The 15522-nt window shown below is 44.1% G+C and overlaps 2 protein-coding genes across 7 annotated transcripts; one reads left to right on the forward strand and one right to left on the reverse strand.

Moving 5' to 3' along the window:
* Window positions 1-2256: 2256 nt before the first annotated feature.
* Window positions 2257-6284, forward strand: LOC146253888 (uncharacterized). 3 transcript variants are annotated; one of them, XM_084677907.1, is made up of 4 exons: window positions 2257-2384; window positions 3411-5572; window positions 5804-5879; window positions 6001-6284. In XM_084677907.1, exons 2-4 carry the CDS (start codon window positions 3503-3505, stop codon window positions 6147-6149), a joined length of 2295 nt encoding a protein of 764 aa, XP_084534033.1. In that variant the 5' UTR covers window positions 2257-2384; window positions 3411-3502; the 3' UTR covers window positions 6150-6284. The 3 variants fall into 3 exon arrangements, with proteins under 3 accessions (XP_084534033.1, XP_084534032.1, XP_084534035.1); XM_084677906.1 differs by lacking the exon at window positions 2257-2384 and adding an exon at window positions 2532-2671; XM_084677909.1 differs by lacking the exon at window positions 2257-2384 and adding an exon at window positions 3174-3275.
* A 2051-nt stretch (window positions 6285-8335) lies between these two features.
* On the reverse strand, window positions 8336-15522 carry LOC146253889 (CD9 antigen-like). 4 transcript variants are annotated; one of them, XM_084677911.1, is made up of 10 exons: window positions 15426-15520; window positions 15195-15266; window positions 14952-15088; window positions 13769-13871; window positions 13403-13500; window positions 11922-11996; window positions 11572-11673; window positions 11249-11338; window positions 10508-10591; window positions 9752-10073 (listed from the first exon to the last, which is right to left on the reverse strand). In XM_084677911.1, the coding sequence occupies exons 3-10, from the start codon at window positions 15015-15017 to the stop codon at window positions 9876-9878; spliced, it is 816 nt and encodes a 271-aa protein (XP_084534037.1). In that variant the 5' UTR covers window positions 15018-15088; window positions 15195-15266; window positions 15426-15520; the 3' UTR covers window positions 9752-9875. The 4 variants fall into 4 exon arrangements, with proteins under 4 accessions (XP_084534039.1, XP_084534037.1, XP_084534038.1 ...); XM_084677913.1 differs by lacking the exons at window positions 9752-10073; window positions 15426-15520 and adding an exon at window positions 8336-9430 and having other exon boundaries at window positions 15195-15415; XM_084677912.1 differs by lacking the exon at window positions 15195-15266 and having other exon boundaries at window positions 15426-15522.

Below are 15522 nucleotides of genomic sequence, written 5' to 3' on the forward strand. Positions count from 1 at the left end.
TGGTTGGGAGGTGAACTGGAAGATGTGAACCTGAGTATTGGGGTATGGGACCTGGAACAGACTGGACAGACACACACAAAACCAGCACTGGACAAGACAGAACATAACAGGTTGTTTAATGTATTTAATGTGTCTTGTCCATATATTAAAGCAATAATGATAACAAATAAAATGTTCTAAACAATAACATTCTAAATAAAAAATATTTATATGACCACACATTAAAATAAGAAAATTAAGAAACTTTTCAGTCCTCCTCATATATTAAAGCAGAGGTCTTCAACCCTGGTCCTCAGGGACCCCCTGTCCTGCACGTTTTAGATGTTTCCCTGCTCCAACACACCTGATTCAAATCAATGGGTCGTTATCTAGTTATGCAAAAGCCTGTTAACGACCATTTATTTGAACCAGGTGTGTTGGAGCAGGTAAACATCTAAAACAGGTAGGGCAGGGGGTCCCTGAGGACCTGGGTTAAGACCTCTGTATTAAAGCACTAATGATAACAAAGGCAGCAAGGTGCTCAGCGTTGCCAGATTGCATATGGCAAAACTTGTAAGTGTGTAGCCTAATATATTTATAGACTATATTAAAATGCAGTGAAAATAGAAAAAACAGCGATTTGCGCTGGGGGTGCTGTTGATACATTTCGCCTAGGGCGCCAGATGTGCTGGGACCGGTACTGGTCGTGGAGTTGTATTTATACTCAGCTTTGCAGTGTTGGCAGTGAATAAAGTCATTTTTAAGTCAAAATCGTCTCACGCTACACTTCGCCGTGACCTCCTCCATGTTTACTTTTGAAATACATGGAAACTCGCCGGTAACTGAGTAGGCCTGTGGCGTTTTTTCCCAAACATTGCCTTTGTGTGGTAAAATGTTTAATTTCTGCCACATAGTGAAATCCATTGCATTCCTTCAAGACTCACACTACGAAACAGAACACACATTAGTTTTGTCGATGAAAATGTCTAGTCAGTACCTGTCCTAGCACATCTTACGCCCTAGGCGAAATGTATCAACAGCACCCCCCAGCGCAAATCGTAATGCCCCCCCCCCCCCCCGCTCCTCCCATCAACTGCCTGCTGTCACCTGCGTCAGGCCACTCTTCATGTACTCTCCAAGCGCATTCCACCTGTTCGGAGACTCTCGGACGTGCTTGAAAGTCAGGTTGATTCTGTCAGCCCTTTCCTTGATGTCTGTCATCATCTCCAGCTCTGTCTAACTATGAAGGCTCCATTTTGAGTGCCTGTCGCAATAGTCCCTCAGAGTGGCTATGTGGCTCAAGGTGTCTGACTGGTCCAGGACCTCAGAAAGCTCCTCTCAGAAATACAAGACTTTTGTTAGAATAGCTACAGTAAATATGAAATCTTGTTTATATTGGTGTTTGTTTTATGATAGATGAGAGTTAGATTTCCTGATATGTGGTGAAAATGCTTTGGCAATATTGTTTAACCTGAACATTTGTGATAATGAAAGATTTTGAATTTTAAGTCAAAAGATCCACTTGAATAAACAAGCCAGTCTTTATTCATTGAACAGTCAGCAAACATCCTTCAAACAAATTTTTTTATTTGTTCATCAACAAATAATGAACGTAATGAACATTGAGTATTCACCATTACGGTGGTCTCACCAGTACCGGTCCTACATCTGGCGCATTGGCGCCATATAGGCCAAATGTATCAACAGTACCCCCAGCGCAAATCGTGATGTTAAACAATGTTAGAAACAATGTTCCGGTGATTCTTATGTTTGTATGAATATCATAATCACACCAATGAAAAAGTTGTAGCTTCATGTTTGCATCAGTGGTCCTGTGCAGAGGATGCAAGACAAGCAGCGTTCAAGAAAACTAGTAGCCTCCTAATGTGTAAAGGTGAAGCGAAGCGTCTGTGCACAAGGATGATATCCAGTCGAAAAAAACTTGATTCGTCTAAATGGGCAAATCATAATTAAATAAGTCATTATGGAACATCAGCATCATCGGTTTATTTTCCAATGTGGGTGGGACAGATTTTTGAAATCTATATAATAGTGGATACCACTGTTAAATATATTTTTCTTGATACAAAATGTGTGGTGGGGGGTACACATTTTCACTTTTCAAAACGTGATTAAAACAGACAGTTCATGTTCAATTAAATGTACGATCCAGTTTAACACTGATATGAGACCACGGCCTGGACTCGAAACAGACTGGGTGTAAAGAGCGCCGTCTGCTGTTTGATGACGTTTGCTGTATTATGACGTAATCATCAAATAAACTATAAAAGGCCGTTCTGATCACTGCTCTCATTTCTTATTGAACATTTTCTTGGACAAAGATTTGGATCTCTACGACGCTTTCACCTTGACCACTTCGTATTGGAACACAGAAATATTATAATGTAAGTAAATATTCAGATTGTTTTGTGTGACAGATGGAATAATGTGCGTTGGTGATATCACAGTTTATGGTTCGGGTGGTGTTGTCGGTTGTTGTTTTTTATATGAAAAGTGCTTTGCTAAATATGGGATCATTGTAGTTACCATAGGGCTCCAGCAGGGGGAATGTAACGATTGAGCTAGGTTTCGGTGCACGTCGCTCCCTCCCTTCAGTTGTGAAATAGGCCTACATGATTTGAGGGAGTTTTGTCCGTGCATCGTTTATTCAATTAGCTACTCCCCTTTTCAGGTATAAGTCCTATAAAATGCTGTGTTTGTGTTATGTGAATGTCTATATGTTGTTATCACAGTGTTGTTACCAAAGTACGTTTTCACATGTTATGTTTGTGAAATAAGTTAGCTAGCTGACAAAAAGCGAGCTAGGTACGTAGCCGTTAGCAATGATAACCGCAACGTCGTGGATGAAATTTCTGTAATGTACTGTTGTAACTGTGTGTGGTATGGGTTAGCAGCATGACTGCATTGGCCTGTGATTTGAAATGGAGATACGGAGACTTTCAAGTTGTAAGGAAGTTACGGAGACTTTTTCCAAGTTGTAAGGGTTACATTTTCAAGACGATGTTCTCGGCTAGATGTGAAGGTCGATAATACATTGATCTGAAAAATTTATTGTAGCCTTAATCTGTGTTCTTTGGAAGAGTCAATAGAGCCATCTTCAAATTTCGACGTCTGCTGTTAGATGACGTTTGCTGTATTATGACGTAATTCATCAAATAAAGGCCGTTCTGATCACTGTGCTCAGTTTTGCGTAAACATTTGTTTGGACAAGGATTTAGATCACTGCAACGCCTTAACCTTGACAAATTCGTATTGGAACAGAGAAATATTATCATGTAATATGGTCCCTTTGTTTTGCATCTTAACTTTTAAGTTTTACATTTCCAAGACAAATTATTTCATGTAGATATGTAAGTAGATATTAGATTATTCTGAAAAAGTAATTATATTCTCTGTGTTCTTTGGAAAAGTCTGTCTTTTCAGGTGTCATTTGTGAAAGCCTCTCTCTCAAATCAGACTGTCACAGCAAGTGTGGACCTGAGGCAGTCTTTGAGGAAGAGACATGGAGAAAGATAATACAGACTCATCTCAGCCCAAGGTGAACGAGGGAAGAGAGGGAAGTCTGTCTGGAAACAAGGGCACCTTCATCAGGGGGTTGACCGTCAGGCCTCTAAGTTTGGAGGACATGGACCTGGTCGAGGCCTCAGATCTGCCCCCTCCTTCAGTACCCGCCACTGGGTCAAAAGACCAGCTGGTAGCCCTGGAGGTTGCGTCCACTTCCCAGGGCGTCAGTGGAGTGGAGAGAATGCTCCCCAGCACAGCCAGCAGACCCAGTGGAACCCCCTCTCCGGATCTGCAGGTGGAGGCCAAGGCCAGTCTGGGCTCTGTGGCAGCTGAGTTGATCGAGGCGGTCATCGGCAACGTCCTGGCAGCCAGGGCCGCCCTCCAAGAAGAAGCTCAAGGGCCTGTTTTTTCCTCTGTGAGCTACTTCCTCTCTGCTGTCTGTGCCGACGTGCAGACTCTACCACTGCTGAGGAGGTCAGGGAGCAGCAGTCGGTCTTCCGGAAGGTCCCTAGGAGAGCTCCTGACCACCATGTCGAGGACCAACGTCATCCAGGCTGTGGAGCTGAAGCTGGAGGAGCATTTTGGGCAGTGCATTAAGGAGGGCTCATCCACATTTCCATCCAGCCAAGGACAAACTGAGGATTTGGTCATGATCCCTTATCTGGGGAGCGGACGCTCTGGACATTCCCTGGCCATTGACCTGGTCGATGGGATAATTGAGTCTGTGAAAAGTGCTGTTGAGTTGCTGGAAAGCCAGTCTTCAACATCCAGAGCAGGGAACAGCTCCTCCCTCACAGGATGGGACACATTGGATGTTTCCTCTGCAGCCAAGAAGATGGTCTGCAAGGCAGCGGCCAAACTGACCCCCCTGGTGAGCTCTTCCAGGATGGGAGATGTGACGGCGGACGAGAGCGTCTCTTTGTTGAGCGAGACGTCCCTGGAAAGTTTGCCCTCGTCTCTCATCAGGCTTCTGTTGATCCGGTCTGTCGACACGGTGACAGCAGCCTGCAGAGCCATAAGCAGTGAGTTCTGCTATCGGGAGAGCGTGAAGAACGAAGGCTTGACCAAACTCCAGGAGCTGGCCAACGAACAGATGTTGGCCTGTCTGAACAAGGGCGTAGAGGAAGTGGAGATCGAGGAGCTGATCGAAGGCATCTCAGCCATCTTGGATCATTCGCTGATCCTAAGGCGCCCGGAGTTGTCTTTTTCCCACATCTACCGCTCCTTGTTTGTCGACACCCTTCTGCCAGGGAGTGGACACAGAACCACAGAGGTCCAGGAGACCTTGATCTTTTTATGTCCTCAGGGCCCACCCGCAGCTGGGCAGAGCCAGGTTCAAAATGACAAGCGAGTGGGAGCGATGATAAAAGAGTATGCGACCAAAGGGAAAGATCTGTTCCAGCAGGCCATGAGGAGAGCAACTCAGAAGCTCTCTCGCCAGCCGGCGACCCCTCGTGGCTCATCTCATGCGGCCAATCCAGAGAGCTCAGAGCATCCATCTCTGCTTGTCTCCTCTGAGAACTGTGATAACCTGCTCAGTGTGATCCTGGATGATCTCCATGAGGTGGTTGAGCAGCACAAGGCCTCAGCTAAGACGAGATCTGGTGGCATGAAGTTCTGGGAGCAGGTCCACTCCTCCAGCCAGCTGCTTTATGACAGCACGCTGAGGACCCTGCAGAAAGCTGCAGACAAGCTGTCGGCGCTCGAAGATCGTACAGTCGAGATCATCCCCCCGATACCCTCCAGACAGGAGCTCATCCACAGCTTTGCTGAGAGCTCGGTTAAGGGTCAGCTGCAGGAGAGCCTGGAACTGGACCTTCCCTCGACCTCCAGCCTGGCCTGCCAGGAGACCCTGGACCGCACGGTCAGGATCCCGACGGAGAGAGTGATGGACACTCTGTGTGAGTCTGCTGCTGCAGCTCCGTGTCCTGGGAAAGATCTCGGTGAGCTCAGCCCTGCACCGGTCATCATCGATGCTGGGACAGCGTCGACCTCTGCGGGAAAGACCAGAAAGCCAAAGAAGGGATTGAAGTGGTGGAGCAAGAAAGCCAAGCTCTTCAAGAACAAGGTGGGTTATTGATGTAATATAACTTATAGAGCAGAGCTTATAGTATATCGTATGAGTACAGAATGAATGACCATGGGTTGGTTATTCATGTAATGGAGCAAGTTTAGAATGAAGAGGCACTGTTGGGACTGAGTGGCTGTTGTTGTTCTAAATCTTGATGCTTTGGTGGACTGAGAGGTGTTGTCATATAGTTTCCATAGATTCCAGCATGTTCTGTGTTTTCCCCTGCAGTTTCTGAAGAGAAAGACGGAGCCCAAGAAGCCCTCAGCCCAGGAGGAGCTTCCCCCCAGCTCTCACGTCACACCTGGTGAGCGACCACCACTGCTTGTCATCCTTAATGAATCACAAAGTGATCCTGTAGATTGGGCTAATTCCTCTGACAAAGTCTAACTTTGAATTCACCAATTTAAAATGTTATCTTGTCACAGGGGCTAAGTGTGGTTTGCCTGCCAATCTGGAGCAGTCGAAGGACCACGAGAACAACCAGGAGCCCCCTAGACGTCCTCTACACGTACGAATGTTCTGTGCGCTTCAAAAGTGTATCGTCAAGACGTGCAAGATGTCTTGGAGCCAGTAGGACGGCCTACTGATACGTTTAAGTATCCAGCAACGTAAAGGGCTGGCTGGCTCTGTCCCTCTCTCACATACACACACATACACCTCTCTCTCTCTCTCTCTCTCTCTCTCTCTCTCTCTCTCTCTCTCTCTCTCTCTCTCTGTCTCTGTCTGTGTCTCTCTCTCTCCCCCCCCCCTCTCTCTCTCTCTCAGTCACCCATCCCGGCACCCACAGCACTTTACATTATGCTTCTCATTCACCCATTCATACACACCCACAGCAAGGGAGCTGCCATGCAAGGCTAGCCTGTTCATGGGGAGCAGCTTGGGGTCCAGTGTCTTACTCCAGGACACTTGGACACAGGGCCTGGATGATCTCCAGGAGGCTGATGTGGGGTGTTTGTTCTGGTTTCCTGCCTCTCGGTTCTTCTACCCTGCAGGTTTCCTGGTCCACTGTCTCCCGGACAACAGAAGGACCGTTGCCAAGGAGCCAGAAATGTCCTTTCAGCAGTACGGACGAGGACCAGGTCTTCCTCACCTGGCTGGAACTCACTGGGCTGAGTGGATATCAGGAGAGGACCATCACAGAGACTCACTACCATCTGAAACACTCTACTGTATCTGATCATTGTCAATAAACTAGTCATATTACAGTTGGAGTGTAACAGTCCTGTTTGTTTTCCTAACAAAGCCATAGCACAGGGAGGTGTGTGTTGACTTAGAAAAGGAAAGGTTTTAAGATTCTGGTGTACTTATGTGTGTGTTGTGGTTGGACACAATGCTATAGCCAAGAGGTAAATTAAAAGACAGATATGCACATTCACATTTATGACAATACAGACAAATTAAGGGACAATGCAGAAAGAGTAATGGACAATGCAGACAGAGTAAGGGACAATGCAGAAAGAGTAATGGACAATGCAGAAAGAGTAATGGACAATGCAGACAGAGTAAGGGACAATGCAGACAGAGTAATGGACAATGCAGACAGAGTAAGGGACAATGCAGACAGAGTAAGGGACAATGCAGACAGTAATGGACAATGCAGACGGAGTAAGGGACAATGCAGACAGAGTAAGGGACAATGTAGACAGAGTAAGGGACAATGCAGACAGAGTAAGGGACAATGTAGACAGAGTAAGGGACAATGCAGACAGAGTAAGGGACAATGTAGACAGAGTAAGGGACAATGCAGACAGAGTAAGGGACAATGCAGACAGTAATGGACAATGCAGACAGAGTAAGGGACAATGCAGACAGAGTAAGGGACAATGCAGACAGAGTAAGGGACAATGCAGACAGTAATGGACAATGCAGACCGAGTAAGGGACAATGCAGACAGTAATGGACAATGCAGACAGAGTAAGGGACAATGCAGACAGAGTAAGGGACAATGCAGACAGAGTAAGGGACAATGCAGACAGAGTAATGGACAATTGAGACAGAGCAATGGACAATGCTTATACTTACTACTATTTTTGCAACGAGTATCAAAAGCTAAGCTATTTAGGATTGTTAAATCCTCCCCCCCTCATATGTTGGGACTATAAGATCTACAATTATTAGGGTGGCTCCTCATGCCCTATAGAGTGTGCCATAAAAAGCTTTTGATACTAGTTGCAACCGATACTGGAATTGATCGCCAAGCATATACTGACTGGAAGAAACCATTTGACCACCTGACTGGTTATTGTTCTGACTGTTTCATTCTGAGGCTTCTCTGTAACCTGGATTTCAAGAAGCTTCTATATGTAACAGATGGTAAAGGATCTCAAGTTTGAATAACAAGGATGTAACTTGACAAGGGCCCAGTAATCTCCCTCCGGTTATGAAATGGCACCACCTGGTGGATACAGTGAATAGTTGACCCCTGACCTATACAGTAGACGCCAATGCAACTTTAAATTTGATTGAGATCATTTTACTGAAAGAGATGTGAAGGATGTAGAAGGCCTGTTACACAAACTATCAGGGTACAGTAAACTTAGAACCCCCTCAGATAAATTCAGTCAAATTTTGAATATATTCAAAAACCTTCCACAGGTACCCCACACTACTGAGCATGTTTACTGTCCATCTCTTGAGGCTTAATGTGGTAAATGCTGCCTTGTGTCATTTTGTTTTCTAGGACCAAAGCTGCATCGTTGAGCTGTGTTCATGTGTTTTTACTGAAACATTCAGTCAAGAAATGAAGCAAGTCAGGGGGGATAAGGAATAATAAAAAAGTTAATATTTATTTTTAAACAGACTATGCATAAGACTCAGTAGTACAATGCATACAGTAGAAATACCTACAACAGTGCAAAAAGAAGCTTTAGAACATGATATTCTACTAGACATTTAAACTTCCTTTGGTCATTTCAGAATAAAACCTCTGTCATCAGCAGTGAACAGTCTCAGGCCAACAAACTGAGCCAGAGGGGAAATGATAATGGAGGTCAACAACTAAAGCCTAAACCCTACCTGGTGTGACACTGCTTCTGTTCTGAGGGCCACACTTGGGGCTCCAGAGGCCCTTAACATGAAGTGTTTATTTAGTCAAACGCTCAGTTATGAGGCTGCTGGCTCAGCGCTTGGCCTTGGTCATTATGGGAATGAGGGAAAGAGATTTTCTGGAACAGAAGCCCTTGGGTTTGGTTTGGGTCTAATGTGACACTAGGAGTGTGTAGTGTGTGACGACTTATGATGTTTAAAATGTAAGTAAGATAGTATTAGTCAGGTGGCTGAGCGGTTAGGGAATCGGGCTAGTAATCGGTTCGATTCCCGGCTGTGCCAAAGGACCTTGTGTCCTTGGGCAAGGCACTTCACCCTACTTGCCTTGGGGGGAATGTCCCTGTACTTACTGTAAGTCGCTCTGGATAAGAGCGTCTGCTAAATGTAATTGTACATATCAATATTGATGAGTTAAGTTTAAAATGTAAGGAAGCTAGTATTAGCTTGACTTGAATTGACTGCAATATGTGGAAGGTACACGGGTGCTTTTATTGAACATCCAAAACAAGGTAAAAGCAGACTCATGGCCAACTATAACAGTTCACTTGTATACCACTAAATATACCAAAATATATTATACACTGCAGTACCTGTTTGGATCCCTTTTTATATGCATGCTTCCTGAAAAGCAGCATCACAATCTGCATTACATTAATAACTGGGTCCAATGAACAGTGGTCCAGCAATACTACATTGTCAAAATTACTTTATACCATTATTGGTACCAATAATTAATTATAGTATTGGAGACATATTCTTTCTCCTTTTAATCTCCTTCAAAAGGATAGAACTGCATACCAGCACTATGACCTATGAAAGGAGACAGTGGGTGGGGGGGGGGGGGGGGGACCGAGGGAAGGATGTTCGGAACAGGGTTTAGGAGTGGGAGGAGACCAGGAAGTGGTTAATGCCCCATTTATGTCAGGGTCTTCATGCAGGGTGGAAACAGAGGTTACAAAAATGGAAGCCACTATAAACATGACCAGAGACGGCGTGAGGGTAGCAGATGCAGATACACAATGTCACCAAGACAATTCCACCAAACACAGGATACATTTCTATCAACTTAGTATATCCCCTTGGGGACAATACATTCTTAAGTCTAATAAGCACTGAAAGAACACCACCATGTTATTCTCACAGTTCAGCTCCAGTCCTTTAATTCAGACTGGAGAAAAAGACAAGCAGGAAGACGGGTATATAAAGCAGACATACTGGAGAGCCAGAGTGTGTGAGTGCCTGCTTAGCAGCACACCTAGACATCATCAGATGTCATGGCCATAGTCAGAGGGGGGAAGACCACAGGGTCTTGGTATGGGTGTGGGTCAGGGTGGGGGGTGGAGGGGAGGTTGGTGGAGGTAGACAGGATCATGTACGAGGGAGCGGAGGGAGAGGGTGTTCGGGAGCGCTTGATTTCCTTGCGGAGTTGGGAGCTGCACCCCAGAGCCAGGAGCTGAGACGGAGGAGGTGTTAGAGGGAAGAAAGGATGGGAGAGTATTGGGAGGCGGTAAGGACAGCAAACGAGAGCCAAAGGATTGGGTGCATTAGATATGACCCCCATGTGGTCAGGTGGTATTTAACACCAGAGGAGAAGTGGGGGAGGGAAGAAAGGAGGAGACACACGGTTAAGTTCTCTGTCTAACTTCACACATCACATTCTCTACCATTACAAAACATTCACTGTCCTCCTCTGCAAAATGAGGAATAGGGAACTAGCATGGGTCTGATGTGCCATGTACAGTAGTGTATAGTGTGTAGTGTATATTGTATAGTGTAGTGTGTATGTACAACAAACCTCACAAAAAGGTTACTTGTGTGTGACTAAGTGAGACATGCCTATACCAGGAGTACTGTGTGTGTGGTTGGGGGAGGGGTGGGGATTCTTACCAGCAGAGCAGCTGTACCCAGGAACAGGCCCAAAAGCAACGGAGCCTTGTCCTTAAACAGGTCGACAATGGCTGGAGGACAGGCCTGGGGGAGGGTGGAGAGAATCTGTTAGGTTTCTCAGTTCAGAAGCTGAAAACTATTTTTTCACCCCCTAGCAGATACAAAAGCATGTCCAGAGAGCCCGTCCACATTATGGTACAGTCCACACTAGAGCCCGACCCGATATTATCGGCCGATATTAGACATTTTCGAAACAATCAGTATCGGCATTTATAATGACCGATAAATGAACATACAAAAAGAAAAAAAGAAAACAAATAACGGACAAAACACCCTTCAACCATGTTATGAGTGTTGGCGTTGCATGAGTGTTGAGTTTTTCCACCAGAGGGAACTCTACAACGTCCCTGTTGGCAACACTTGTGTTTAGAACGCCACAAACCCTACAACCAGCCAGAGTTGGGAAGAGTGTTAGGGAAATCTGTTTATGTTTTGTTATGCGTTTCTCGATTATTATATATATATATATATACGCCGATATATTGGAATATTGGATTTTAAATCACCAAATATTTGAATTGGCCTTAAAAATCCTTGACAGGAGAATGTTTTGCTGTCCCAAGTGTCTCCTTCCAGAACGAACTCGACTTAAGTGCAACAACTGTCACTACAAATGAGTCATTCGAATTTGAGACCAAACATTCAAAAACGTTTTCTACAGTGCATTACATTCATACTCACAGGCATTGTGAATAATCCAGTGAAGCTGTGATCGGGGCACGTCTTTTTGACCAGAATGTCCAGGGCTCCCACCAATCCACAGCACTGGAACTATGACGTGATGGATCGTGACAGACAGACAGCATATGTTATTAAGTTTTCCAACTCTATAAGCCAAAACTGCATATATTTCTATTGTATTCTAGATGCCAATCACAGATTGTATAGATGAAAATATATACAGGAAGAATATTATTGGAACATTATTCGAATGTTGCTGTGAAGAGTAGGTTTGGAAGTGAAAGACAGTATTTTTGTATGTGTGTGATGGGATGTTAGTTTACCCAGTTATGCATCAAGGTCAGAGTGACCGTCATGCTAGGGTCACCCGTATTCAAATACTTTGCATACACCGTTGAGTAGAACATGGCCATCTGCTCCCCCACCTGGTACAGAGAAGTATCGTTACACAAAAATACAAATACAAAAGTATGGCTTGATTGCACCCCATGAAAGAGCTGAACAAACAAAAGCTTTGGTTGCGAGTTGCTTCCATTTTAAGCTCCATTGCTGCAATTGTCAACAAAGGAATGCGTTCTGCAGCCGTGTTGGGCAGTTTGCTCAACATGACCTCACTTCCTCCTACCCTCCTCCCACCACTCCCTCCCTTTCCTCTTCTCTTTCTCCCACTCACCTTATCACTCCTTATGAAGGCGATCACTCCTGCTCCAATCACTAATCCGCATACGATGGACAGGAAGACGGCGAACTAGGAAAGGGGGATAGAGAGAACTTCAGTATTGTGACAGAGAGCCATGGACACTATCTCACAGGGTGCCAGACCACTCCAATGTTTCACATGGACATACATGCTTTTCTCTGTGTGGTGAAGAGGTCTGTCATTAACCACTGATCAATAAAAAATTATTCAAGATTACAACTAATGATTACTTTTATACTGTTTTGAATGTTATGAATATAATAAACAATGTTTGATCTTTACCCTGCTATATTAGCTCATGAGAACATGACCCTTGGTCATGTCCAAAAGAGAAATATGCCTATGAATCTATGAATTATGTTGCTTGTGAGATGCGACGAGGAAATGTCTGTGACACTAGATTGTAGGTCAGAGGTCACAATGTTCCAAAGTATATAATGCCATGCAACTTTGAACAAGGAAAATAGGAGGAAAGTCAAAGCCATTTCTAGGAGCCCTATTTAAAGATGAAACAAAAGCTATGTAGCACCATGAATGCGGCATCTTTTGTCCGTGCTTGCGAAGACTATGTAAACCCCCCTGACGTTTTCTAGTGAGCGTAAAACGTTCCATATTGTGATACTATTTAACTCCCCTTCATTCCTGTATTCTTTGTCCAGTTGAGAGATGCTCAACTTCAGACACCTGCACCTTACAGATTTGTAATAAATACTTCTGATTATGTCTTGAACTTGGCAACTGACTAAATTGACTTTCACAACCACAGGGTACAAAAGAGACTTCATCACTAGACACACACACCAACATCCATGAATTTCTCCTCTCTAAGTCCTCTCTATGTTTACAGTAATGACAAGTAGCTAGTAGAGCCTGACCGATATATCGGTGGGACAATATTATCGGCCGATATTAGGCACTTTCCAAACTGCTAGTCATCTGTATTGTTTTTTTATCATGTTGTTCTGTTGTGACAATAAAACAAACAAGTTTATTTTTAAACGGCATTATCATATTATTTTAGTGAGGACTCATAAATAATAACAGGAGTCAGATGGCTGAGCAGTTAGGGAATGTCCTTGGGAAAGGCACTTCACCCTACTTGACTTGGGGGAATGTCCCTGTACCCACTGTAAGTCGCTCTGGATAAGAGGGTCTGCTAAAAATGACTAAATGTAAACTACAAATAACTAATGTTGTAGAAATCAGTTTGTTTTGTCATTCATTTCTGGATTAAAAAAATAGAAAGAGTTTACAAATATATATATCGGCTGATATATCGGAATATCGTATTCCGATACATCAGCCGATATTCAATATTTGTATCGTTATCGGCCTTAATAATCCTTTATCGGTCGGGCTCTAGTAGCTACTAGGTGAAAAGAAAGAAACTATGTATGCAAACGATCGTGTGATGCCGCAGCGTGGCTGCAACTGCTTGTCTGCTCTGGTCTCACCACTGCCAGGGCGCCACTGCTCTCGTTGCAGGCACCGTAGTCTCCAAACACGGCCACCACCAGTATCACTGCACCCAGGACGATCAGCACCATCACACCTGGGAGGGAGGGAGGGAGGGGTAGAGGGAGGGAGGGAGGGAGGGAGGGAGGGAGGGAGGGAGGGAGGGAGGGAGGGAGGGAGGGAGGGAGGGAGGGAGGGAGGGATTGGGAGAAAGAGAGAGAGAGAGAGAGAGAGAGAGAGAGAGAGAGATAGGAAAAACAAACCAGGTAGTTTCACAGTCAAAATATATTGAAAATTCAAGTTCAACTTCCTCTTTGCTGCATGTGATGTACCCTTCTGATAAGACTGGAGTCACAGTAACTCACCAATGACAAACTGCTGTGTGTTTAAGTTGACGTTGAAGAGACCTTGCGTGTTGGCGCCAAACCGCAACCACAGACCCAGGCCCAGCATGGCAGCACCAAGCAGCTGCACCAAGGGGAAATAAAACCACTCAGATTCAAGTCTGTGCATGAGACATGGGTGTGTAAACCTCGCCTTGTTTATTTTCCCAGGTTAACCCTTTCACAGTCCACAAGTCAACGACAATGACAATAATAATACATTTTATTTAACAATGCCAGTGGGATAGGGAACCTAAGCTTATTAACTATTATTATTATATGTCCGTTTACACTGTGTTTGATAATGCGTGTGTCAAGATTTATAATCTGTTGCTCAATGCTGGCCACTGGCTTTATACATGAACAGTTAAAGCCAGCTTCAGATGTTGTGTGAAGCGTTAGGAATTAAATTTTACATAGAGGCTTGAGAAAGACAACAGCGTTTATAATGAGACATAAACATACTGACTTCCTAATGAGCAAAACTTCCTTTAAAGTCTTTAGCAACAACCTGGGAGATGCAGTGTTAAGTGTTGAGTCAAGATGTAAAAAAACTATTGAATAACTAACTAAACTAACTGTATTTAAAGACTGCAACGTTTGTTCAGGCTGTAGGGCTCAAAACAGCCATTTCATAAGTTCTGAAGTGAATAGACAGGTGCAGTGTGTGGTTCTTCAAAGCAACCGAGAATATGGGAGAATACACCCGGCTAGGTATTGATGACGAAACCTGACAATGTTGAATAGGACTTCCTTTACAGAATACAAAATGGCAGCAGAGAAGAATCAAAAATCCCACAGAGAGATTGTGTGACACTCTCTGTGTGTGTGTTTGTATTCTGGCAACCTCTGGGCCATGGAGCCCGAAGCATTAGGAATGAAACCTAAGGAGAAACTAAACTGTTCCCACATTGGCCCAACTGTAACCCAAAAAGATTCTGTAAACCAATAAGATACTTTGCAGTCTTCCATCGAATATTATAGTTGACACATTAACATTAAAAAAACTGTTTCATGATAGAGAAGAAAAAATTGGTATAGGCTTCTACGTCTCACACATGAAAATTGTTGGTCGTGGACAAATTACTACCAAACTCCACTTTCCCCTTTTCCAAACGTGTGCGCATTTTGACAATGAGAAACAAAATTTGTGTTGCCTACTTACAGCGAACACGATGTTGAAGATGATGAGAATAACCTTGCACAGCTGTCCGCACAGATCCAGAGCCATAATGTCAATTTAATCAAAAATTTACTCAGAAAAACAGACGGGTAGACGGACTCTTCGCACAAGGTTTCAGCCTGTGATAAGGAACATCAAATAAAACAATGTCAAGGCTGTTACATTACGGTTCATATAAAGGCATTTAATGGCATGCTTTGTTGACTGGTATGAAACTACACAGACCGTTATAGATGCTGAAGCGCGATTACTGTCGGTTTTGACATCATACGAAGTATATTGTAAAGCACCAGTCAACTAGACATTTGGAAAATCAAATAAACATTTTGATAGACTTCACTGTGTCGATCCTAATACTTATATACAGTCGATTACAAATGAGAAGCAAAATGAACGCTATACACATAGCCTATCGCCAACACATATGCCCTAAATGTGTAGTTATCTATAGCCTACCGTCTATGCTCCCCCTTAAAATGCAACGCGTTTAACTCCAAACTACGACTGAGATAACAATTTCCAAAAACAGAATTCACACTCCGACAGGACAATT

The sequence above is a fragment of the Hypomesus nipponensis genome, chromosome 17, assembly GCF_054491055.1.
Source record: "Hypomesus nipponensis isolate SF chromosome 17, ASM5449105v1, whole genome shotgun sequence".
NCBI classification, from domain to species: Eukaryota; Metazoa; Chordata; class Actinopteri; order Osmeriformes; family Osmeridae; genus Hypomesus; species Hypomesus nipponensis.